The sequence below is a fragment of the Ptychodera flava genome, chromosome 14 (genome assembly GCF_041260155.1).
Source record: "Ptychodera flava strain L36383 chromosome 14, AS_Pfla_20210202, whole genome shotgun sequence".
NCBI lineage: Eukaryota > Metazoa > Hemichordata > Enteropneusta > Ptychoderidae > Ptychodera > Ptychodera flava.
The window spans coordinates 17,375,522-17,402,970 of NC_091941.1; the positions used below are offsets into that span (position 1 = coordinate 17,375,522).

At 36.8% G+C, this 27,449-nt stretch overlaps 1 protein-coding gene across 1 annotated transcript; it reads left to right on the plus strand.

Moving 5' to 3' along the window:
- The first annotated feature begins 8,547 nt into the window (after positions 1-8,547).
- LOC139149573 (sodium-coupled monocarboxylate transporter 1-like) lies at positions 8,548-27,274 on the plus strand. The gene is made up of 16 exons (XM_070721393.1): positions 8,548-8,669; positions 9,287-9,451; positions 11,311-11,530; positions 12,234-12,351; positions 12,991-13,058; positions 14,691-14,842; positions 15,590-15,727; positions 16,617-16,702; positions 17,439-17,486; positions 17,970-18,046; positions 18,614-18,702; positions 19,194-19,354; positions 23,016-23,169; positions 23,653-23,758; positions 23,956-24,095; positions 26,140-27,274. The coding sequence occupies exons 2-16, from the start codon at positions 9,327-9,329 to the stop codon at positions 26,243-26,245; spliced, it is 1,788 nt and encodes a 595-aa protein (XP_070577494.1). The 5' UTR covers positions 8,548-8,669; positions 9,287-9,326; the 3' UTR covers positions 26,246-27,274.
- Positions 27,275-27,449: the final 175 nt, after the last annotated feature.

Here is a 27,449-nt window from a genome sequence, read left to right on the forward strand (position 1 = left end):
CACTGGGGCCATTGTCAACTAAGCTATGGAGTACGAGTCTACACTGACGCTGCTGTACGCCACAGTACCACTTGCCCCGGTGATCGGTCATGCCCCGTGGGAGAAAGCTGAGTCTTACTGACTTGGTGATAATACGAAAAACAATTTTTGCTGATTCCACCAGAATTCGCATAGGTGACTAGCCCAGTTACGTGCGGTTGATACATAGCGGCCACCGCGTGGTATGCATAGACGCATACCACGCGCGCGGCGAACCACACGTACTGTGTGGCAGACGACAAAATGTAGTCATCGGAGGCGGCTAATATTTAACACGTAAAAACTTATGTTTATGTGGTATTGCTTAAAAATATAATACAACTGATTTAGAATAATGACAACGACAAAGCTAAGGAGAAGTTTTCAAAATCTGACCTGTGGTAAAGGCATAATGCTGTATATAAAGTCTTCGCAGTGGGAGGTAAAATTGCATCGTTCGAACTTATTATGAACTCCCTAGAATATCGTCAATACGCACAACAACAAACCTTCGGTGGATTTCGCGGCATAATCAGAAACGATCGTAAAACTTCGGGATGTGAAAAATACGCTCGGGAAATGACATGTTTTTATCGATATCTCGTGATCCTCGCGCAGTTGCCACGTCAAATATCGACCGTTGGCATTAAAAAATTATGTTTTAAAAATTTTACCAAATGGGAGTGCCTCTTTAACTGATCAATTTTTCCTACTCTTTTCTTTCCGCCGGTTTGCTACGACTAGTGTGCCCCCTCGTTCGATGAGAACGATTTGGCGTAACTGAACATATGTTACAATCTCCCTCTTTGCAAAGCTTTCTCAACATGAGTACTTTTCAAGGTTGCGGCATAAAATTCACTTTCTTCATTAAAATCTGAAGATATCTATTTGCATCTAAATCTTTGTAACTTTCAGCAGTTATTACGTTCCTCTGATCAAAGTATTGTACGTAAATCGGACACCTTTCTGTTCAAGGCTCGTCAGACTCGAAAAGAAATTCTCTTCATTGAACTGTCAGCATACCTGTATCATTTCTTCCTCATAATTATGTAAACATGTTTTGACGTGTATGGGCCGGAGCCCTTCAAATGCCATAAACTGCTCCTACCACCACTCACTCGAATGCATCAACGATTATCATACTCGTCTGAAATTACTGCAAAAATCCATTACAAAAAAAACTGTTGAAAGGTTACAATATCGCCTTTCAGATGGTCAAATTACTGTTCGAAAACAAAACACGACACCGATAAGAAGATGCGACTTTGTCACTGCAGTTTGTCACTGAAGTCGACATTTTTAAGAAGCGACATTTAAAAATGAACATTTATTAAATTTCTAAAGTACTTTTTCTTTATAAAAGACATCTAAGATGTTTTACAAACTATATATAAAAATAAAAACAATCACAAAAGGAAAATCACTCATGGTGAAATATTTCACAATGAGTATTAGTTAAAAATGAAATTGCATATCAATTATTCATTCATTCATTCAACGGCCTGTACAGCAAGCGCTGATAATACAGTAACAAGCTGTGATTTAAACTCTTAAACTCCTCAAATATTTCAGCTCATCAAGGACAAAATTTCATAGCCTGAGACCACAGATGGCGAAATTCTCTGTCCATGCTGTCAACATTATTCTACGTGGTGCCAATAAGAAACACAGACGAATACATAATATCTTGCATGACAATGTTCAAACTAATTGCTGAATTTACGAACACGGTCACAGAATGACAACAATACCAGACCATCACAAAAGGATCTATCAATGTCCGGAGGTAAACTGAGAGAGAGCGAGTTATTTCAGGGTTGCAGTGGCCAATGCGCTTAGTCCAAAAGATCGGCCGATCAAACGAAAAATATTTAAACGTGTCCCCTTCGATGATGATGATGACGATACATGTTTAATATCATATGAATGTTTCCTAAAATAGTTACCTCGTATCGAACATTAATATGAGTACTTATTTAAATTGTAAAACACTAAATGTCAAAATATTGAAGTAGTATCCCGTAACTACACACACACACACACACACAATGTATTATATATATATATATATATATATATATATATATTATATATATATATATATATATATTATATATATATATATATAAACTTTTAGAAAACTAAATTTTAATAAATTAAACTAATATATATATAAACTTTTAGAAAACTAAATTTTCATAATTTAGAGTCAATTCAATGAGTGTGTATGTGTACAAACTGAGCATCAATTTATCTATTTACACTTATCAACACAAACGCGAATAATTTACGTCTTTTGAAGTAAACTGTATATCAATCAATCGATCTATCTTCCTATCTATTTCATCGATCTTTGTAAGAAATTTATATAGCGCTTAATGTCCAAAGTTCATGCTCAGGTGCACTTTGGTGGATAATTAAAACACTCTTTGAAAGATGGTTTACAAGCGTCTCTATCAACACAATGACAAAATAAGATCAACTGAAAATGTTACATACGTTTCGCACAAAGCTTAATTTTCTTCCGAGCTTGTAGTTTCGTTCCATTCATATACGGGATAATTTACGGGACATCAAGTATCAGTATTTCCCATGCAAAACACTGGTGGTCCCAGGGGCTTCAGAGAGCAATATCTTCTGCAGGACGATTTTTTAGGCTTACCTGGCAAATACAGTGGGCGTTGTTTATATCGGATTTTCACAATGTCATCTACTTTTAATTACAGTCTCTTCAATTGGTAACACGTGCATTGAACAATACCTTCGGCTGTTGGATGCAAATATAGAATCAAGGGCTTTACATGGCGGCAGCTGCATTGGTAACACGTGCATTGAACAATACCTTCGACTGTTGGGTGCAAACATAAAATCAAGGGCTTTAGCGGCAGCTGGATTTTGCATTATTAATGACGTATAATTGCAGTTTTTGTAAATTATGAGTAAACTAAATCTGATAGACATTTTATGTCGCTTAAGCTTCCTCTAAGTTGACGTTGAAATGCCCGACTGAATAATGATCCCGCGTCTCGAATCAACAGCTTTGAACTACTGAATGATTTAGTTCATGTAGAGCTGTATGTTGCCAACACTGTTTTCAAATGAATATTTCTCATCTAAGATGACAAGGAAACCCCCTGATACTCTTTATTTTCGAAAAAGCAGAGATTTTTAAGTTTAGTATGGCAGCGGTAGTTAACTCGAATGATGAAGGGGCTGTATATTTGGGTAAAAAAAAAAATTTTGGTATTAATGACAAAAATTAAGTAAAAAACTATTTTCTAAAGTGTAATATTTCATTTGAAACAAGATTATATGTAGAAAAATACGACAGTTTTTATTTTGCATTATCTATCCTCATTCTAAAATGGCATGGGTTGAAAGACTGACACTCACAAACTGATCATGTAAAAGTATGATTTGCAAAATTAAAGTGCTTCTTATTCAAAATGTAAGACTTTCATTGCCAAACGAAATAGTCGTTTTTAGCTCACGTGTTCGAAAGTGAGCTAATGTCATAGCGATGTCTGTTTGTTTGTCCGTGTGCGTGTGTGTGCGTGTGTGTGTGAGTGTTTCAGTGTCTGTCTGTCTGTCTGTCTGTCTGTTCACACGATAACTCAAAAATGCCTGAACAGATTCAAGTCAGATTTGGTAGACAGAAACCATGTGCTAATTGCAAGAACTGATTAGATTTTGGTAAGTGTTGCTTGCATATTAATGAAGTTATAGAATATCTTTTTTTTCATATAATGGAGACAGTAATGACATTGTCGACATATATGAAGAAATACTGCACAAAATTTAATGATACTTTTCACAGATAACAATCTAAGAACATTATGATGATATTGTGAGTGTCATGTCAATTATCTGCTCATTTGCATATTCAATGAGCTGTTGTAATTAGTGATATAACTCTGAAATCTCCTCATCAAATTTGATGATACCTGCAGCAAATATTGATCTGATACACATCAAACTGTACTGAGAGGCATCGGGCAGTGTCAAGTTAATAAACAGCTTATTTGCATATTCAATGAAGCTTTGTAGTTAGTCATAAAACTCCGAAATAACTGCACAAAATTTGATGAAATCTGCTGCAGATACAGATCCGACAGATATCTGACTGTGTTGTGAAGCATTTGATATTGTGAAGTTAATAGACGGGACATTTGCATATTTAATGAACTTTGTAATTAGTGACATAACTCAGAAATTATTGCACCAAATTAGGTAAAACCAGCCATAGATATTGATCTGATATGCATCTAATTGTTACATGAAGCACTGAGCAGTATCAACCTAATAAAGAGCTCATTTGCATATTCATTGAAGATTTGTAATTAGTCATATAAGTCCGGACCGCACCAAATGTTATGAAATCTTTTGCACATACTGATCTGACAGTTACCTGACTGTGTTGTGAAGGATTTAGTAGTGTGAAGTTAATTAAGGGTTCATTGATATATTTAATGAACTTTGTTATTAGTGATATAACTCTTAAATTATGGCACTAAATTTGGTGCAACCTGCTACAGATATTGATCTGATAAATATCTAATTGTCGCGTGAAGCACTAGGCAGTGTCAAGTTAAGTAAGGGTTCATTTGCATGTTTTATGTAGATTTGTTATTAGTGATATTAATTCGAAATTACAGCATTAAATTTGATGAAACCTGATACAGATGTTGATGTGATAGATATCGAATTGTCCAATGAAGCATTGAGCAGTGTCAAGTTATTAAAGAGTTCATTGGCTTATTAAATGAAGCTTAATAATTGGTGATTTAACACAAAAAGTACTGTAGTAAAAATGATGAAACCAGCTACATATTATGATCTGACAATATCTGATTATTCCGTGAAGCGTACTACTATGTAGTGAATCTGAGCACATTCAGTTCACATCTGGTTTTTCATATAATTGTTCCTATGGAGACAGTAATGACAGTGTCGACAGTTATCAAGAAATACTGCAAGAATCTCATGGAACTTTTCAAAGATTACAATCTTTGAACATTATGATCATACTGTGAATATCATGTCAATTATCTACTTATTTTCATATCCACTGAACTTTTGTAATTAGTGATATAACTCAAAAATTCCTACCTCGAATTTGATAATACCTGTTACAAATGTTGATCTGATAAAATATCTATATTGTACTGAGAAGCATTTGGCAGTGTCAGGTTAATATGTAGCTCATTTGCATATTTTATGTAGTCTTGTAATTAGTCATATAACTCCGAAATAACGGCACCAGATTTGATGAAATCTGCTTCACTGACAGACATCTGCCTGTGTTGAGAAGTTAAGCTTTTAGTAGTGTGAAGTTGATGAACTTTGTAATTATTAACATAACTCTGAAATTATGGCATTGCATTTGGTGAAACCTGCTGCAGATATTGATCTGATAAATATCTAATTGTCGCGTGAAGCACTGGGCAGTGTCAAGTTAATTAAGGGTTCATATGCATGTTTTATATGCAGTTTTGTAATCAGTGATATTAATCCGAAATTACAGCATTAAATTCGATGAAACCTGATACAGATGTGGATCTGATAGATAGCTAATAGTACCATGAAGCATTGAGCGGTGTAAAGTTCAAAAAACGCTCATTTGCATAGTAAATGAAGTTTCGTAATTAGTGATTTAACTCCGAGAGTACTGTGTGAAAGTTGATTAAACCGGCTACATATAATGACATGACAGATATCTGATGTAATGAAACTGTTGTAAACCACGTGAGCACAGTTCATATCTGGTGTCTAAAAGTCTCGGCCCGACTATAATGTACAATCCATTTATCAGACAAGATTTGAAACAAAGTCCATGTGTTTCGTAACACCGCCTGTACCGATTTCATATCTGTCTTGACATAAGCTCAGTAACTTAAGATAGAATGAACCTCGAGAACAGATATTCGGACTCTAAAACCTTTACAATATTTGTTTGGCCTGTCACTTTTTGAGTCTCATTATGAAGCCCATCAGTGGAGTAAACAAACTTCACGGGCTTAGTTTTTTGAAAACCAGGAATTTTATTTTCCCTCATAGAGAAGACACATGGATAGCGGCCATTTTGAATTTCAAATCTCTGTAAATAGTGGGTAACTTGTTTCTCTTGTACCAAAATTTGCATGTTGACCCCTGACTTTATTTTGTGTTTTCAGAAAAAGAAGACAATGATTGAAAGTTCGCTAGAGAAAAGTCTGAGCAAACGATTAAAGTTTTCATTCAAGCTACCTTAAAAGTAAAAGAGCTGTTCAGGCATGGCTGACTAGACTACGTAGATTTCTGATTGAATTAAACTGAAGAAATATGTATGATACATTTAAAAACAACACGATTGGAACCAATTTGGGATAATTGTATGATGAAGTAATGTCGATATAATCTGCACATGTTACGTCATCTGCTTTTCTTTTTAAGTTACACACTTGTTTTTATGAGTAATTTGCAATATCGCAACATTCAGCTATAGGGCACCTAACACTCGTGAGAAATTTGAAAAATAGAACGATCCAATTATCCAAAACTAGTTCCAATCCTGTTAAACTCTCTTTTATTTGGTAAAGTGTTTTCCTTATCAGGTAAAACGGTTATCCCATGGATGAGGGATTTCTCTGAATCGACCTTTATCCCGTTAACAGAAAAGGAAGACGCTGATATGTGACGTCATTTTCGTTTTGCACTGTGAAACAATGCGATATGGTCAAACTACAGTGGTACTTTCGTTAAACACAAAAGAGTCACCATTGACTTGTAAACGCCAAATCACAGAAATAATGTGTTGCCAAGTCTCCACTGTTGCCGCTAGGCGTCTGCAAATGCATGATTAAAGTACGCCTTTACAAGCGTTGGACAATTTATACACGCGCTTGACGAATGCCACTAAGGGGGAATGGCTCTAGTCATGTTTCGATTATGCCAATACGCAGTAAATGCATAATGATGCGACGATTGTTGAATAGCAAACCGTGTATGACACTAAATCACAGCGTAGATTTTGTTTTTCAAAAGGTTGTTGTTCAAACACCTGTCAGCACTCAGTCTTCAAACAACCAATTTAAGAAAATGTGTTTCGAGGGCATACAAATCATGATTTCGTCGTCAGATTTGCGCACTTTTAAACATGCAAGCAAGGTATAGGGGTGGACGTCACAGATTTTGAGTTTCCTTTGCCATGCGCATCTATAATCATTCATGGTCCCTTTGAGTTTGACAGACTGGCATTTCTCGTTATCAGCCTGAGGCATATAACGGCGTTTAGCGATATATCATACCCTTGTACGTGTTTTACTTATTTTGCCGTGTTACTTAAAAGTCCCCTTAGCTGGTTTCCGCCCGCCTGCAGTCTTGTAGAAAGGAGAGAAATATCATTACCTATAGAATGATGTTGGTCGGTGTGTCCCATATATTGATCGTTAATATTGTACTCCTGAAAGATCTTCTGGCGATAGATAAAACACGCAGCTTTTGAGCTTGCTTGATCTTGTGTTTGTGATACATGTACTTCTAAGGGGCGAGGGTACAGCGTTCATTTAGGATGTTTAGTTTCAGGTAAATGGACAGTGTTCGTGAAAATAGAGTGAACTGTTTATCTGAATACCGCCCTCATTGGGAATAAGCTATAATTTCAAAATAACACGACGTTATCATTGGTTACAAGTGTGCGTGTATCTACAAACACTGCGTTCGCATTCCGATCGAAATGTACGCCCAGAGCAGTACTCAGAGTACTTTGTCTAATGCTGTCAATGTTGTTTATGTGTATGTCATGATCCGGACAGAAGTTGGTACAAGTACGACAAACACATTTACCCTACAGGCGCGTCCTCATTTATCGGCTGACGAGACCAGCGATGTCTTAACATGTGATAAAAAGTGAGAAAAACAAGCTTGCCGACCAACTTGTCAGAAGAATGAAACACGAAGTAAACCAGTATTGTTTGGGCCTAATTTGTACGCCCTCGGCCGATCTAGCATGAATGATTTCTGCTCGCGTGTGACTGCAAAGACCATAAACTGAACTTACATCAACTGTGCTAAGGTCACAGTATTTTAATAACGTACAGTCTACAAGGAACTGCGTGACACTCATTTTTTGTGAGAATGTAAGTGAAGCGGTGAAACAAACACGTCTGCGATCGGTCCATATCATAGATGCAAACGGTTGCACAATTGAAAATTATCATGTCTACATTCGGTAAAGTGGTAATTATCTACAACCTTGGTATTGGAGTCTCGTTTGGAAGCCTTACTTACCACGCGCAAATGCATATGGCACCCTTTAAAAGTGTCTGAAGTCCAAATAAAATACGGGGAAACAAAGCTGAAAAGAATGGAAGTGACAGGACCAGTCCCGTTTCTAATGTAGCTACGCCAAAAATGGTGTGTTTGACGTTTTCTTTACATTGCACAGAAAGTTAAGATGCGAACATGTGTGAGATACACATCAGGGCCAAGTGTCGTCTGCAAATGTATGCAAAATTAGCCACATGTTTATCCCACCGGAGAACGGTTTTCATTGTGAGGACAAAGGTCAGTCTGAAACGGAACTTCCCCACAGCGTTGGATAGGCGCTGTAGCAGAACGTTTCCATTATTAAAGACAAAACCTAGCAGGCTTTCAAGGGACCATTCGTAGAGGTGAGAAACCCTATCAATATTCCATAGAACCATGGAGCTAAAAAATCCTTTATTAGCTCACGATAGAACATAGACACAGAAAGGCAAATTCTATATTGTGGCCACAACTATATACAGGTTCGACTGTATTTTGCAGGATCCATCATTTAGACTTTCACAGTCCCGCAGGACTGTCACTAAAATGATCTTACAAGGAGGTTGTATTAGGGAGGCATTAATCATCGATGGCTACTCAGAAAACATTAACCATCGTCGATTGAATGCTACTATACTTTATGTTTTCAGTGTGCCATTGAGGTTTTGATGGCAACGCTGTAACGAAAGTAAGGTCGAGTATGAAAGGTACAAGTTGCTTTTTTGTTCCGCGGAATTTGCATTTGTAGAGACGTCCTGCAAAGTATATTCAGTTCGCTTCGCCGCGCAAAGGAGGGACTTCGGGTCAATTCTCGACTGCGTAAAAGCTACTGTCTAAAAGTCAGACTCTATCTTACTCTTGGATTGTCCTACTGCTGTCACATGTATCGCAATGCAGTCCAACACTGTGCTGAAGTATAAGTCACAACTCATCGCTTTCGCACAACTTGAATGAACTTTACACATGATTGTTCCACAATTAGGTACACCCACTGAGCTCGACGTGATTCGGCGTTCTTTCAAATGTCAGGCGAGGTCATTCCCTTCGGTGCGCTGGACTATGTTGTGTTTGCAGCTCTCTTGGTGGTTTCAGCGTCCACCGGTGTTTACCATGCCCTTGTCAAGGGCGGCCAACGCACGACGTCACGGTGAGTTTGATATCCTGCACATGTTGTGAACACATTTCCAGAATACAAAAGGCGATACATGTCAGAATTTTCTGTACAAAATACCACATGATTCACTATCAACGCCTTTAACGTTTTCAGTCAGTTACCTATTCATTGTGAGACAAAGCAGATTTTATAAAGGGACTGAAATAAGTACGTGGTTCATAACTTTCAATGTCTTGATATGAACAGTGAGTACATTGTTAAAATGCTGAGACGATAGCATGATCTTCGTCGACTTTATTTTCTGAAAAGCGTGACCTCGCTTTTGATATCACTGTAAAATATGCGATCCTACAATTAGACTGTTCTGTAAACTTTGTTCTTGAACATTTCACCTACCATACGAGTTCTTGTTAATTACTGAGGCTGTGTGTAGATTTCAAAGGTTGACCTCACTCGGGTTTGTTCAAATTATAATGAAATTCGCATATATTTTGGAAGGGGTTAAATAATTTTCTCTAAAATGTTTGTGATATCGATTCCTAGAGAGAAGGCTGAATGTTGTTTTGTTCGAGTGATAATGAACTTTGCATATGGAAACGTTTGGATCGGTTCTTCCATTTTGTGGTAAAAATATCTTACATTCCCCTTAAAGAATTCGACTGGCATTTTTCAATTCGTCATGTAGGTTCCGAGAGATGACTAAATACCGATTTGTTAAGATGATGATGAAACGAGTATTCAGAGATATTGTGGCCAATTTTTTTTCTCACTTTGGTAAAAATATTATTTTATCTAAAACTTCTGAACTGAGGGTTTGCAAACAACGGTTAGTGGGCGTTCAACAAACTGATTTGTGAAATTTACGTTTGGGCTAAATTTCGCAGTTTTGGTCAAAACATCTTCTGTGAAATTGCGTGTCTAATAGCTTTCAATTTGAATATCAAACTCACATAACTTATGGTCAAACTGGTCCAGGAGTATTCTTGGTGCTAGTGCAGTTTATTTCCAGCCTTTGCCGTCACTTTTAGTCAGCTAAAAGAACTTTGCCCTTCAATAATTGCCATTTATCACACCAACAGACCCTTCCACTGATACAGTCGGACTACATGTACATACTGCATGTATGTCAGGCGAAACAACAAAGCGCATGTTTATTTGAGAAATCTGACGTGTGACCATACGCTTTGAAGTTTAAGGTGAAGTTCAAGCAAAAAGTGCGATGTCAAGTCAAACGGGGTTGTCTTTCGAAAAGGGACGAATTGTCCCGTAGGGTCACTCATTTAAAATGGGATCGAAAACACTTAACAGACTTTAGGTTACTGAAATAGTATGTGGTTAGACCAGGTCACCATGTGCCTTAAGACTAAGCGGTACAAAATAAACAAGTGTCACTTGCAAGCAACCGTTATTTATAGTGATTGTCACTGCAACATGCCATTGTTTAAAGGGTTGAACGCGGTTAAACTTCTTGAGAGATGGTTCCACGTACTTCTCAATTTCAGTTCATCCCGTCATTGACTTCAGATGGTGATTGGATGAAAAGAACTGAGAAAGTCTGAGAGAGAGAGAGAGAGAGAGAGAGAGAGAGAGAGAGGAGAGAGAGAGAGAGAGAGAGAGAGAGAGAGAGAAACAACTGATCATCGTGGCTTGTATGTGAATTAATTTTTCTTTTTTGTAAAAAGTAAAAACTTGGGATATGTGCAACATATGATCAACGCCCTCTTAAGCTTTGTTTACGTGTTGGGTTCGAGTTTGTCAGCCGATAAATTTATTAGGACGGATTCCCGTCACTTGCGGTTGCATCTGGTCAGCTCGCATACGTATACAACAGCGAACTTTCTAACTTTTTTATTTACAGATATTCACAGTCACATTTTTTATTATGCATGTAGGTATCTCTTGGCCGACTCTGGAATGAAAGGAATACCCGTTGCCATGTCAATGGCGGTATCATTCCTATCACCGATCACCATACTAGGGGGTCCTGCAGAAATATATGGCCACGGGATAACCTACATATTTCATGCATTTTCGTGTCTATGGATATTTCCAGTTGTAGCCTTCCTCTTTGTCCCAGTTTTCTATGGTCTAAAGCTCAAAACGTCATACGAGGTAAGAAATGCTTTGTAACTCAAAGCTGACTGAAACAATTTACCGAACAAGGATTTAGATAAAGTATGGGTATGTCTTGTCGTTGAGGGTTTACATATAGTTTCTACTGCATGTACACCAGTTTGCATCAAAGTAAAAGATGCACAAGTTAGGCCATTAGTTTAATTTCTGGTGATACATTCTTCCCTTTTCGCCGTGAGGGTTCCTGTAGCTTTATGCATGCTAATCGATTCCAAAGCCATTTAATGTTCTCAGAAAATACCCTTACAGTCAAGTTGAATTACATTACGGTAAACGGCGTGTAATGACGTAAAAATTTGTTTTCAATTTCACTTTTTTTACTGCAAATTAGCAAAATGTCATATATTGAAGTACTTTTCACATATCCAGTGCGTGAGGAAAAGTTTGCAAACTTGGACACTTTAAAAACCAGTAGACGTTTTTGTCTTAATATAAATATAAACGCCTATACTCGACGCACTTTGCATAATTGAGACTTCGTTTGGTTTTGATATTTCTGTAAAATCGTGGTAACTTATTAAACATCTGTTATGTATGACAAATCCGCCGCAAAAACGTGCTCACTGAGTGGTACAAGTCGGGCAAGTGTTCATGACAGCATGTAAAGTGCTTCGACTAAAATTTGAATTTCCAGTTTCATAACTTACACAATGTAAGAAACAATATCTATCTCTCATATCAGTATTTGGACCTTCGATTCAACTACCCACTGCGCCTGTTTGCTTCGGCACTGTTCGTTCTTCAGCAAGCCTTCTACATGGCGATTTGTCTGCTCGGACCCGCCCTGGCATTTGGAGCAGGTGAGTAATCTGCAATAGTGACAATTTAATTAAAATTTAAATAGAAACTCTAATTGGCGAGAAACAGTGTTTGTAACGGCGAAAGTCGCTATTTTGTTTTGTTGTATTTTGCCTTCCGTTTTAGAATGCCTTGTTTTAGGTACTAGGTGCACTCCGCCTTTTGAAGAAAAATTTCGAAAACCGATCAATGATAGAAGGGTTTGGTTCTTACTGTGACGGACGTCATTTCCGTCGAGGTTTGCAGTTATCCCTTTAAACTCGATTGAAACTAATTTGGGATTCATATTTTTCAAATTTCTAAAAAGTGTCAGGTGCCCTATAGCTGAATGTTACAATATAACAAATTACTCATAGAAACAAGTGTGTAACTTAAAAAGAAAAGTAGATGAGGTTACATTTGCAGATTAAATCGACATTACTTCACCATCAAATTTTCCCAAATTAGTTCCAATCGTGTTACAAGCAATTATTCATACCAGTTCTAAGAAATACATCAATTGTATCATGGTTTTTCTACATCCATGTCGATAGGTCGGGTGTAAATAATGAACACAAAGGGATTGATGCATCGTTTATTTACTAACGTTTCTCGATGCTCTATTGCCGAATAATAAGTTTCAATTTTTCTGTCATCTATAGTGCAAGGGTTTGCTTTGTGGAAAGGTTTGGTGATAACTGGAATCGTCTGTACCTTTTACACGGTTATTGTGAGTATGCCACTCTTGTATCTATAGAATGACCGTGCGGCATTACCTTGAACCTTAAGATAGAGATTATTTATCAAATTTTATTGATGGGCATAAATAAACAACTGTAAATAAAGCATTAACGTGAAGTCGACCTCCTCAAAGTTTCTAGTACATGTTTTTTTCAAACTTGCATTGGACATGTATTGATGCAATCATCTTCCAGAGACTCTTCGTTTGTTTTATCATACGTATATACGCACAGTGACAACCATCGCATATAGGAGTCGCCTTCCTCACATCAGGCAATTACAGTGGTTTGCGTTAACCCATTGGCAATAGACGAACTAAACATATTGCCTAAATTGAGGTGTTGTCAACACTGTAAAGTACCGATCAACTCATCGAGTCAAACAAGACTATTTTCATGGACCCCTTCACATCATGAGTTATCATACCTTATCGTATCGATCAAAATGAGTTCATTGTGTCTTTTGTGTCATGGCTGACAATTAGAGATGTGGAATTCCTCCATCAATACTACTTGCTGAAATAAATAATCCATCCATCCATCCATCCATCCATCCATCCATCCATCCATCCATCCATCCATCCATCCATACATACATACATACATACATACATACATACATACATACATACATACATACATACATACATACATACATACATACATACATACATACATACATACATACATACATACATACATACATACATACATTAGTAGTATAACCAATGTCACATTGAACACATTTTTTTCGTTGTTGTTTTTTAATTTCTAAAACCCTGAATTCACCATTTCTGAAAAATCTGAATTGACGATAGCAGTTTTAAAAATTCAAAAAAATACCCACAATAAACAAAAAGTAAGTTCAATATGGCATTGGTTATACCACTTCAATCCACTCATTCATTGTTTCTTTCATTCATTCATTTACACTTATTCATAAATACATACGTCCATCCATACATAATACATTCATATATAAAATCAAGTGATTTGACTAACATGACTATAGACCCTTTTATACCCTATAGTATATTGCTGCGATCTTCTAAACTCTGTATGCCATATTGCAATTAATCATGGTGTGTTTTGTTGTATACACATCGGATAACCTTGTCCGGTAATCTAGTAAGTTAAGCTACAAAAGAGCTCATGAACTTGCGTTTCAATCGACGACGAGTGCATCGGTCAGGGTAACATCAGCCACAATTTGTCGTAAGTCACTAACCCTGGCGCGAAGAGCATTATGGAGCCGATAAGAAGACCATTGAATCATCTAAGGCAGCCTCCTTTCTACAACAACTGACCAATGGCAGGGGGATCAACAAACACGCCCTTGTTATTATAATTTCACTCTGGGGCACTGGTAAATGCAGCCGGTACTAGACAATGCAATTCATTTTAAACTATTAAAAACCAATATAGCAGTGCAATTTAATTTCAATATTGGTGTCGTCAATACATTGTACACGGCGATCAGTGATCAGAGCTTCATAATCTGTACAAAAGGAAACACTGAAACTGCATATTCGACAGCTATCCATCAACATAAAGCGGTGCGCTCGATCAGTGCACTGAAGGAGATATTACACTTATTTCCTTTCTATATGCCATTGTTTCAGGGAGGACTGAAAGCTGTGATATGGGTCGACGTATTTCAATGCCTTGTCATGATCGTCTCCGTTATTACATTCCTAGTGTTGGGAACAGTCAAAGCTGGAGGTCCTACTTTTGTCTGGGATTACAATGTGGTCCATGGAAGACTAGACGTTGAGTAAGTATATAAAAATAAATAAATATATATAAATAAATATATATATTATATATATATATATATATATATATATATATATATATATATATATATATATATACATATATGTATATACATACATACATACATATATATATATATATATATATATATATATATATATATATATATATATATATATATATACATATATTATCGCATACTGTTAGATTAATGACTAATATCATAGAACTTTCTTACATCGTTTGGACTACAAGGGCTATAAGGAATAGGACTTATGCTTTAGGGATGAAAACAGTGGTGATTGAGATTGATTCTGCTTAGTATGTTGCAAAATTATGAAAGAAATCAGCCATGCTTGTCTGCATGAGGATTTACACTTGTCATAAATGTTGATTTAGCGGTGTGATAAACATAATTGACAACATTATGAGCGTTTGAAATTGTACGTATACTAATCATTATGTATTTTTAGAATTGATGGAATTTGACATCTGACTTTTGTACATAGTTTCACGGTTTTTGTTTCCTTTTTCAATTATACATTCTTGTTTCCCATGAAATCTATATATGATTTTTTGCCTCTTAATGAGCTCCTGACAAAAAGACACGCTTTCAATCCCGCAAGATACTGCAAAACGAACTATAACGTTTTAGTTTGCAAAGTAGGTCTGGGTACAAAGTACGTATAGTAATGGCTCCTTTTAAGATCGCGTGCTCAACGGCTTTTCTTTTCGTATCCGACAGCTTTTCATTCGACCCAACTGCCCGGATGACGTTTATGAATACCCTTTTCGGCACCGGGATGTTGTTTCTTAGCTTCACAGTAGGACAAACATCTGTTCAGCGTTATGCATCAACAAAATCTTTGAAACAGGCGAAACTGTAAGTTTTAAACCCGTATTAGTAGTTTCGATGTTTCCGCACTGTCAACACAAAGTAAGTCGTGGGTAGCATTGCAAGTAGTATGGTCTCAATTCCGAAGCTGTAGTAGCTGATTCCACTTTTCGTGAAGATGATTCGTTGTTGAGTAATCTTATATGGGGTTGCAGTCACTGCGGAAATATCAAGTCTCTGCATGGGCAATAACCAGCATACCATACACAATGAGGAAAGGAACGTTTCGAATCCAGCTCCATATTTGCCAACGCTGTCACTGTCCTTTTCCCGTTACTTTATTGCGCGCAAAGAAATCTAGGTTCTTGAATGCCCCTATGACAAACATACCCCGGGTACAAAATTTCTGTCATCTGCACCAAGAGTGCTTCTTTCGTGTGTCTGTGGCCTGTTTAAAGAGATAAACTGCAAAGTCAAGTTATCTAATCAGAATGCTGTGACTTGAATGGTATGAATGGGCTCATCTTTCGTGGCTAGGAGAGCAAACCAATCAGGGCAGAGGGACGTCTGTAAGTAATCTGCCTGCGCGTGGATTTTGAGCCAACCCACCAGTGACTGTAAAATGGCTTTAAATCGAAAGAGACAACTGTATACCTTTGCCTTATTCTTGTACATAGCTTGAGATTGTACACTTAAACTCTAACAGTTGACGTTGTTACAGTCTAATACGGGATGAGGACTTATTTAACACATATTACCCTGGGTGTTAGGGCTATAACCCGTTTTATAAACACACTTACTCATAAATTTAATTGATCCCTGAAATTCCAGTTCCTCGGTGAAAGCAAGGAAATTTAAACTTTAAAGTTACATTGTCGCAGACAATTGGAAGAAGTCGCCTAAGATGTATTTCTAAACGTTTACTTTTTCTTTCTAGGTCTGCTCTGTTCAATATACCATTGTGGTTCTTCTTCATGTTCTGTTTCAACCTGACTGGCTTCGTCCTCTTTGCCTTCTACAACGGTAGGCCACAGTTACGTATAGCCATGAAAAAATGGTGTATGATAAAAGCTGTAAAATCCAGCAAATATCCATGATTTAGATAACTACATTTGATTTTACCGACAAGGACATTATTCTCAATATGAGGCGAGATTCCGCTCTCGAATCACAAAAAAAAACGAAGATAGATGTAATTCTTAAACTATACTAGTAATTTGGTATCCTGGCACTTCAAACTCTCAATCTACAGAACGTTGTTTAGTACTTTGATTCTCATTTATTTTTTCTTTCGGCTGGTTGTAGTAATATTTTTTTTCTGATGATAATAAACTTTCCTAAAATGATTACGGACATCATGTCTCTCTTTCGTCAACAGGGTCTACTTAATTGGCTCATCCCATGGAATGTTCCTAGTACAAATATGTAGTAGGTTCGAAAAGGGAATATTTTGATCTGACATAGAAAACGTTTTATCGAACTGCCCTCCCTTCTTGCCCTGGAACTTTCCTGTACCCTGTTGTGAAAAGATGATTCAAAGGTATACTGGCACCTGTTCCAATTTTGCTACAGTTACCATGGAAAGTGAAAATCCACCCAATCACAGATTTTAAGCGATTGGCCACTTTTTAAAAACAGCGCCCTCACACGAACATTTTGAATAGCATGGAACGCCCCTTTGACCATATACGGGCATATTTAGATTACAGGTGACTGTATACCTTAAAAGTAGCGAAATTGGTACTTTTCTACTTTTTAGATATTCCAAGTGTGCTGGAGCCAGCAATCAATGCGACATTTCCTCCTGGTAAGTTTATTGACGGCATTGTTTAAAAGAAAGAAATTTCGACTTACAAGGACAATGCATGAAGTTTTACCGAATGCAAAATGCAATGCTTGAAGATTGCGTACTTGCTTGTTTTAAACATTCACTTTTAAAAGTATCAAGTCAGCCACTTACATCCTTGAGTCAGTGGTTACAAAAGACGATATGTTTTTGCAACAGCACAAGCTCTGTGTTCACGTACAACGTGGACATGAAGACGTTGAAATACCCTACATGTATGCATGTGTCTCGCCAGCAAGTAACCAGAGATATGACATCAATGTAAATCGCAAAGCGTTGTTTTTTGTTAATTTTAATCCCGCCGAATACTTCGGCCATTCAAAATCATTCATTGATGATTCGTGTACGTCACATGTCTTTGTAATAATAACATTTACAACTAAAATTTTGCGTGAAAGCGCATCATGATAGTGCATAACAACATTGTGTTCTTTGAATTTCCAGACATATGGGGAAACTCGTCATTCGGATATGCTAATGTCGACCCACGCTACTCACCTAATTATGGCTCCCCAGATCAGGTAATTATTTTGGTCAAAGGATAGCACAAACTATTTTCAAGGTCTTTGGTGTAACCCCTTCGGCCGATGGAGGCCTACACAAACACTGCAGTTATTGTTGCAACACACATACACACACAAACAAATGATGAATGATCAATGACCTGTGGTGTCCTCTGAGCAGAAGCGCAGACTTAGGCTTACATATCATGTATTATGCATAAGGCCGATTTCCCAGAAGAAGGGAAAGCCTTCAAATTAGGATAAAACAAGAGAAAGAGATATTTTAAAGTCATTAACGTACCTGAAAAAAAAAACATAATCACAATAAAAATTACAAATTGGTTGGATTGTTAGGTCAGTGAAAATGAGACATTATCCATTTTTGAAAATCATTGAAAACCACTTGCAAATCTTGCATGGTTTATAAAATACTAAAACCATGCCAGATATGATATCTCACTGTTAAATGATACTTTGAAGTTGCCATTAGGTTATCACGCAAACACAAAGTAGTGCCCGTACACATTACGGAGTGTCTTCGTGTAATTATTACGAATTTTCATTCAAACTGTTTTGATGTTGTAGATTTTGGTATACTTTGTAAGTTCTCAGTTGGGAAGAATCCAAGGCATACAGGGTCTCTTCATAGCATGTGTTACTGCAGGAACGCTCAGGCAAGTGTACCAAGTTTCCCAAAACAAAAGTGATCATCGGGCCCCCTTGTGCCTCGTCCAGCTTTTAGTAATGCGCTAGCGTTGATCGAAGGTTACTCTGTATACAGAGAGTTTGAGATATTGTGAAATTTTATCTTTACTGCGTCAGTGACCTATATGTGTGCCTCGTCAATCTTCGTATAGCTGAATTGAAGACTAGAAACTTTTCAAAAGGAGGTTACATTCAACAAAATGATCATATAACGCTTTATACATAGTTCGCTAGACAAATTTGCTGTCATACGCCATCCACATCGAGCATATGGTGCAGCAACAAGGTTGCCCTGATACGATTGTGATATATTCATTTTTAAAGCACTTCTTCATTGACAAAACCATGAAATCAACAGTCGCCATTCTGCAATATTGCGTACGGATCAAAACGCGGAACTGCTACTAGTGGTTAGCTATTGGAAATAATTTCAATTCTCGGTAAATTCTATCCACGACAGCTCGGTATCTTCCAGTATCAACGCAATGACGTCAGTGACTCTGCAAGATTTTATCAAACCTTTCCGGGAATGGAGGGCACGTCGTGATCAACTGAAGAATGAAGCAGGACATATAACTCAAAGTAACGATGCTAGGGACACACTGCTTTCGAAAATCATGTGTAAGTATATTTAATGTTTCAAAAAATATATATTTTTATATTCTGTTCTTGCTATGCTGTGTCTTAAAAGAGGAAACTAATGTCCTAAGTAACAAACATTAATCTATTATTTATTTATTTATTTATTTATTTATTTATTTATTTATTTATTTATTTGTGTTGCTGTTTGTTTATAAAAAAGGAGGTCTTTTATGGTGTTTCTTTATAAGTGCATGTTAAACTGGGTGAGTTAACTTCTGGGATAAAGTTCGATCGTAGGCTCTGTCTCCAGTTTGTAAATAAAAAGGTATATGTTATTTCGGTGTCGGTGTCTTCTGCGGTCTTTGTCTGTCAGTAACAGTGATGCAAAAAAAATATCTCAAAACTAAGTCATTCAAGCAGATATTGTAGCGTTCAGACGATGTGAATAAAATCTGGTTCATGTTTGATTCACTTTACTAAAGGGAGCTATTTGCTCTTTTGGTATCGTCTTGAAATAACCGACTCTTATTACAAGTTACAACACCCGCTATTTCTTCTTTTTTTTCGCTCACGTGTTCAAACACATGGGCATATGTCGCAGCGATATTTGTCTGTCAGTCTGTCTGTCTGTCTGTCTATCTGTCTGTCTGTCTGTCCGTCAGTCTGTGTGCTCGATATCTCAAAAACGGCTTATCAGATCAGAATAAAATTTGGCACATAGATTTAGTTTGCAAATGGCAAAAACTGATTAGTTTTTGGTGGGTGTGATTTGCTTACCTTTTGCTCATTTGCATAATTAATGATTTTAGAAAAACGGCTTTACATTGAGAACGACTGCACACAATTTGATGAGACTTGCTACAAATGTTGATCACACCAAGATATATGAGCAGTGGGAACCATTAAGGGGCGACATGAAAGATAGTTGCCAATTTGCATATTTGATGGACTTTCCTTATTAGGGATATATATCTGATTTGACTGGATCAAAATTGACCAAACTTGGTATGTATATTAAAGATACTATGATTAAGCATTATTGAAAGTCATTTAGCATTTTAACTTCCGCCAATTCCTAATTTGCATATTTAATGAAATTTGCTAATTAGGGATATATATCTGAATTGACTTGACCAAAGTTGATAAAACTTGCTTCATATATTGAAGCTACTATGATACAATATTATTGAAAATCAGTAAGCATTTTTACCTCAGCCAATTCCTAATTTGCATATTTAATGACCTTTCCTTATGAGGGATATATGATGAAACTTGCAATGTACATTAAAGACACTATAATACAATATTATTAAAAGTTATTTAGCATTTTCTCCTCAGCCAATCCTTATTTGCATATTTAATGACTTTCCTAATTAGCGACATATACGTGAATTAATTTGACCAAAGTTGATGAAACTTGTCATGTCCATCGAAGATACTATGATACACCATTATTGAATGTCATTAATCATTTTAACTTCAGCCAATTCCTAATTTGCATATTTAATAAACTTTGCTTATTAGGGATATAAATCTGAATTGACTTGACTAAAGTTGACAAAACGTGCTACATATATTGAAGATACTATGATTATTATTATATCTTTATTTCGGACTTGAGCGTCCATATAATAGTCAAATAAGGCAATAGTATGAAAATTCAGTTACAAAATTAAATTATGGTTGAAAAGATAGAAAAATTGATTATATCTACGTACATAATCCAATGGGTTTCTTTTTAAACAGACATTTAAACATATTTATTTATTTATTTATTTATTTATTTATTTATTTATTTGTCATTCATATACAGGCCGATATTTCAGTGTCCAACACTGTTCTTCCAATATCTCCTGTCATGCAAGATGTACAAATCAAAAACCACAACAATTAAGAGAAAATTTACACCAACAGATAAAAATGAAAAGACAACACAATAAAACAAGAACAAATAACTTACATAAAAGCACCAAAACACAAACACACACACAAAATCACTCACTCAAACACTCACTCACTCACTCACTCACTCACACTCACACAAAGTTAAAAGTGTACAACCTTAAGCTTATATTTAAAGGTCGCCAAACTAGGAGCAGATCTAACTTGAGTAGGCAGACTATTCCATATGCAAGCACCATAATATGAAAATGCTCGCTTGCCATATTCAGTTTTCACTTTATGAATGTAAATATTGCCGTTACTAGCATGTCTCGTATTGTGACTATGTATGGAATTTGAAAGATTGAACATTTCTGTCAAATGGCTTGGCGCACTATTATTAATGACTTTATAGGTTAGAGCCGCTAGTTGGCGCTTCCATCTAATAGATGGACTAATCCAACCTAGGCGTTCATACACTGATTCTGTTCTAGTATCCCGTGGAACCTCCAGTATTAGTCGACCGGCTCTTTTGTGGAGGAGTTCAAGTATGTTCAAATACTTCTGATGTGTATTACTCCAAATACTTGCTGCATAGTCAAAATGTGGGAGAACAAGACTGTTAACAAAACTTTACGTAGAGTAACTTATTCCAGTGTTTTATCATCTCTGAGTTGAAATACAATGATTTACATACATTTCGTACAATTGCATTGCTACTTTTCAAATGTCTTTGTCTCAGGCTGTTAATCTGATTTCTCAGAAGAGCATCAAAGTTGCTTATTCTGTTAGATACAAACATTATACTCGCGCTGCTCCGTTTCTCATAACCCAATAACAGTCGTGCAGCATTATTGTAAGCAACTTTCAATTTTATCGATACATTTGCATAATAGCTATTCCATATTGGTCCCCCATACAACTGATAACAATACGCTTTAAATAGAATGCATTTAACATGAAAAGTACACATGTGGAATTTTCTCATTAGCATATTCGCTACTACTATGATAAAACATTGGTGAAAATCATTAAGCATTTTTACTTTCGCCAATTTATAATTTGCATATTTAATGAACTTTGCTAATTGGGAATATATATCTGAAGTGACTAGGCCAAATTTCATGATACTTGCTACATATATTGAAGAATCTATGATGCAACATTATTGAAAATCATTAAGCATTTTTACTTAAGCCAATTCCTTATTCGCATATTTAATGAACTTTCTTAATGAGGGATATTTATCTGAATTGAGTAGATCAAAGATGACGCAACTTGCTATATACCGTACATTAACGATACTATGATACAACATTATTGAAAGTCATCAAACATTTTTTTCTTCAGCCAATTCTTAATTTGCAATTTCAATGATCTTTTTCTAATTACGGATATATACCGGGATTTACTTGATCAAAGTTGGCAAAACATGCTATGTATATTGATTATTATACCAGGTTAAAACAATATTGAAAGTCATTTCACATTTTTATGTCAGCTAATTTGTAATTTGCATATCTAATGAGCTTTCACAGTTTGGTATTTATGGCTTGAAGGGGTTGGCCACAGGTAATTACACTTGCTGTATGAAGTGGTGATACAATGACAGCAGGCAAAGAAATTTAATATTTTTATTCAGCTAATTACATATTTGTACACTTTATGGCCTTTTAGAATTAATGTGGTGAATATTGTCCATTATGTTGATCATAATACTTTCAATGAAGTTGCAAACATGTGGCAAAGGTTCAAATTTACATATAACTGCAATATATAATGAAACGCGTGAGCATTTTCAGTTCATATCTAATTACAGCGTGCATCTACGGCCTCAGTGGCATAGGTCTTGCATACCTAGCGTCGAGTTTAGGAACCTTAATAACCGTGGCAGTCATATTGGCAGGCACAACCGGAGGGCCAATGACGGCGCCTTTTCTGACAGGAATGCTCTACAAACGGGCAAACGGCAGGTGGGTTTATTTGGTACATAACAATTTTAATTGCATATTAAATTGCAGTTTTTCAATACCAGTGAATTCTGTAGCGTTAACCCGAGATTATTATGATTATGTATCCGATTATTATGTATTGTGCTCAGATATTTTCTACGTCAGTTCTAAAAATTCCCTTGCATTGCCAAAACCATAAAATAATAGCAATAGTGTACCCCTCCCGTCCCATAATGGACGAAAGCAAACTTTGCATTCCATAATGTACTTAGCTTCGCCTCGTACATTGTGTCGTGCAAAGTTTGCTTTCGTCCATTTTGGTCCGGGATTACGGGCTAGGTAACGTTGCGTACAGATGGAGTTGCTGTGACTCAAAAAAGGTTATGACGTATTTCACTGCTGTAGCTTGTAATCATTCGGTATGAGAACACCGTACACCCACGAGATCTTTAACGAGATCTTAAACCGTACTCCATGTTGTTGTTTTTTTCTTTTTAACATTAGTGGTATGTTAGTCGGGAGTGTTGCGGGCTTTTGTTTCGGTCTCTGGGTGGCCATTGGTTCGTTCGTCTATCGTGATGTCATACATGAAGTTTGGGCATTATATAGGGTAAATACTCTGACGTTATTTGCACTCATTTTTAATGTAAATGTGAAGATTTAGCTTTCATGTCTCTATTTTCTATTTGAAATTGTTTTGTTTAATATATATGCGATTTATATATCATCATTGCTGATATACCGTTTGTAAATAAACCACGCTGTAATCCAACCACACTCCGATTCATCATCGTTTTTTCTTCATAGATATCTTCTATGTGGTACACGATGTTTACTTGCTTGGTTGCCATCATTGTAGGAGTGATAGCCAGCGAAATATTCCGCCTTTTCAATAAACACGAACGCGAAGCTGTCATCGACCCATCCTTACTTGCAACGTGTTTAAGGTAGGAATTAATTTGGATTGCAGATGATTATAAGGCAGCTGAAACTACCGTTGTAAACAGCCCTAAACTGTAGGTTTGATTTCGATTCAGAATTTACTGATTTTTTTGTGTGATGAAGGAAATTTATCGTTGTTCGTCGAATGACTTGATGATTTTGCCTTCCACGCCGCGTTTCTGGTACTTATTTATCGGTTGAACTAAAGTTTAGGCGTTGCTTCTAGGTTTATCGTAAGGTACGATGTCCACATTGAGCCCTACGACCACAGCCGCGACATTACAACGCTAAGTGATCGACGGCACCCTATTCGACTCTTAGAGGTTTACCCAATATCGCCTGTTCCTGTGTTGTATCAGCATGAGTGTCATTTGTGCAGCGTCAGACACGAGACGAAGTCGAGTGTCTGACGCAGCACAAATGACACTCATGCTGATACGACACAAGGAACAGGCGATATTGGGTAATAACCAATTTATCATATACCCATGCCCATAATTTTACTAATAGTATGAAAAACCTCAAATTTTTTTATTACGCCCTGCGCCTAAATATCGGAATATTTATGTGAACAGGCTTCATTCATAAAGTATACGGCGTCGAAGTCAACATCACGCGCGACATCGCTGCAAGTCCTCGGTATCTCAATGAACCCCAAGAAGAAAGACACCGGGATTCAAAAATCGTCATACAGGAGGAACCTTTCAAGGTGCAATATGCTATTAAAATTGTAACCGATCAAAAACTGTCCTCAGCTTTAAATCTATCCTGATTTCGATCGCGCTCGATCGTCGTACGGCACGGAGCTCGCGCGGAGAGGGACCGCCATTTTGTTTGTTTACCCTCAGAGTTGCCATGTCAACAGTCGTCGCGCGCGCGACATCGCTGTCACGCCACGCGCTCACTACCTGTTCGAGGGTAGACCGCGTCGCGTCTCTGAAGGGCGCATGCGTGTTCCAACAGGGAAGAACGCGAATCGCGGGGTGCCTGCCAGACTAGGGTAGGCCGTGCACAGTGTCGGCGTCGTGCGAACGGCAGAATGTTTGCTAGAGCTTGGCCAAAAAAATACGAGAACTTTAACAGGAAAACCATGTGCAAACATCACAAGACTCAACATTTTATCCGCAATCCGAAATAGGGCCTACCCGTGTTCCTCAAAGCCCTTTAATTTTTTACGTCGGCGACATCGCTTCGCAGGCCGGGAGCGGCAGCCATTTTGTTTGTTTACCTTATTGACCAACAAATTGCTAATGTAGTTCGGAAGAACTCCGAAAGCGATGACGTTTATCGTGCATATCTCGACGTTTACCGTGAAATATCACGGCTGATATTTTACGGTGACGTCACTAGGATGGAGCAATATGGGCAGGGGGATATGATAATTCTCAAAACCGTTTAAGAGAAAACAGACTGGAGTACCAGTATTCAGGTGAATGAACTCTATGAAGCCGCGTCGCAAACACCACGGAGAGCGCCACGGTATGCATGTATGAACGATACAAGTGCTAGAAAAATGTTCCGGTTTGATAACGTAGTACAAAGATAATTCGAATTTTTTATCCGTGCTGTTCTACGTCACACATACACAGGTACTCGAAACGTTGCAAAGATAAGCTAAAGCTATCCATGCGGCGTCGACACCCAGCGTCTTATGCGCATCGGCACTGTAGGCTAGTTCTGTGACACTAAATAATATTATTATATTATTAATGCATACGGCGGCTATCCGGAACAGTTCATGTGATATATATATGCACTTGAGTTCTCCAGTTGGCCCTGATAATGCCCTGTAAGCAGGGCGAAAGCTAGTCACCGTGAAAGCTATTTTGTTGTGTCTTGTTGAGACAATCCTCACTTCCGATATATATATATATATATATATATATATATATATATATATATATATATATATATATATATTATATATATATATATATATATATATATATCCACTACAATTCCCGTAATCACTTTTTGCAGACCAAGCGTGTTCAGTGCAATCTACATGTACAATGTAAACATTTACATTTTTGTCATCTTCTTTGAAAGACCAAAGAATTGGCAGCCTGTACCTGATGAACCAAAACTTCTGAACGAGCCCCTGGAGAAGAAAGGAGAAGTACCCCTAGCAAAGGAAGAAGAAACATTTCTGTAAAAGGCACAATTCAGCTTTTCGTTAATTGTATTTGGTATCCCTATCTTATTATATTTGGTATCCCTATTTTTGTCATCTTCATTGAAAAACCAACGAATTGCCAGCCGTACCTAATGAACCAAAACTTCAAATGAGCTCCCGGAGAAAACAGGCGACGTACCCCTAGCAAAGGAAGAAGAATCATTTCTGTAAAGGTCAATTAAAGTTTTTGTTTATTGTAGTCGCTATCCCTATCTTAACGCGAAATAAGCGAGGTTTAATAGGCACTGTACTAATAGCCCATGTATTTAGCAAAAGTTATATATGCAGTGATTTAAATTTATTTGGCTATAGGAAATAATATTCTTTCTATATTCTTTTGTGTTTTGTATCTGTGAAGCTAACTGTTTCTATTTCAACAAGCCTAAGCGAGAAGAATAGAGAAATTTCTTTGTTTTCTAAAACAAAGGTAATGACAATCTTATCATCATTATCATCAAACTCCTCTCTTGAGGATCTTCATCATTTGTTACCAATGCAATACAGGATTCATTACAAAATGTCTCCGAGAAAGATGACCTTTTGATGACTTCTTGTTCAGCGAGGGCCACCTTAGAAACTTAATGTCGTAATGAATTTTTGCGCTATATGAATAGCTTGATTGATTGATTGATTGATTGATTGATTGATTGGCTGTTTGCTTGCTCGCTTGCTTACTTGGCTGCTTGCGTGGTTGGATGATTGATTGTTTGATTGGTTGCTTGCTTGCTTTAATGATTGATGGATGGATTGGATGGATGGATGGATTTTAAAATTACTGCTTTTGTCTACTCATATTTGCATGCACAGAACGGCCGTAATTATTTATTCTAAACGCTGTTTGAACTAGTTGCGAATAATTACATCATGTTAAAAGTTTCACGTCTACTCTGTCCATAAATACACAATTGGGATTACTTTACATTATTACTATACAATACAATAAACTGCCATTTGTAACATTTTCTCTACGCTAAGTATTCTCATTAAAACTCAAAAAGTATATTCAAATAGTGCAGTTATCTCAAAATTATTCAACCCATACAAACAGTTAAACGATCATAAATATATATTAAATATATATTAATACAAATAAAGAAAATACGCCTTGGATTATTACTTGGCCAAAATACGGCTCAGCTCCCCTTTCTTCACAAGAAGCAAACTGCGCGTAGTAGACCAATGT

Bases quoted from the DNA above. Each gene is read 5' to 3' on its own strand.
- LOC139149573 (XM_070721393.1), top strand. From the start codon at position 9,327: ATGTCAGGCGAGGTCATTCCCTTCGGTGCGCTGGACTATGTTGTGTTT. The intron at 11,531-12,233 runs GTAAGAAATGCT...CTCTCATATCAG, and splicing joins AGCTCAAAACGTCATACGAG to TATTTGGACCTTCGATTCAA. The intron at 23,759-23,955 runs GTAAATACTCTG...TTTTCTTCATAG, and splicing joins AAGTTTGGGCATTATATAGG to ATATCTTCTATGTGGTACAC.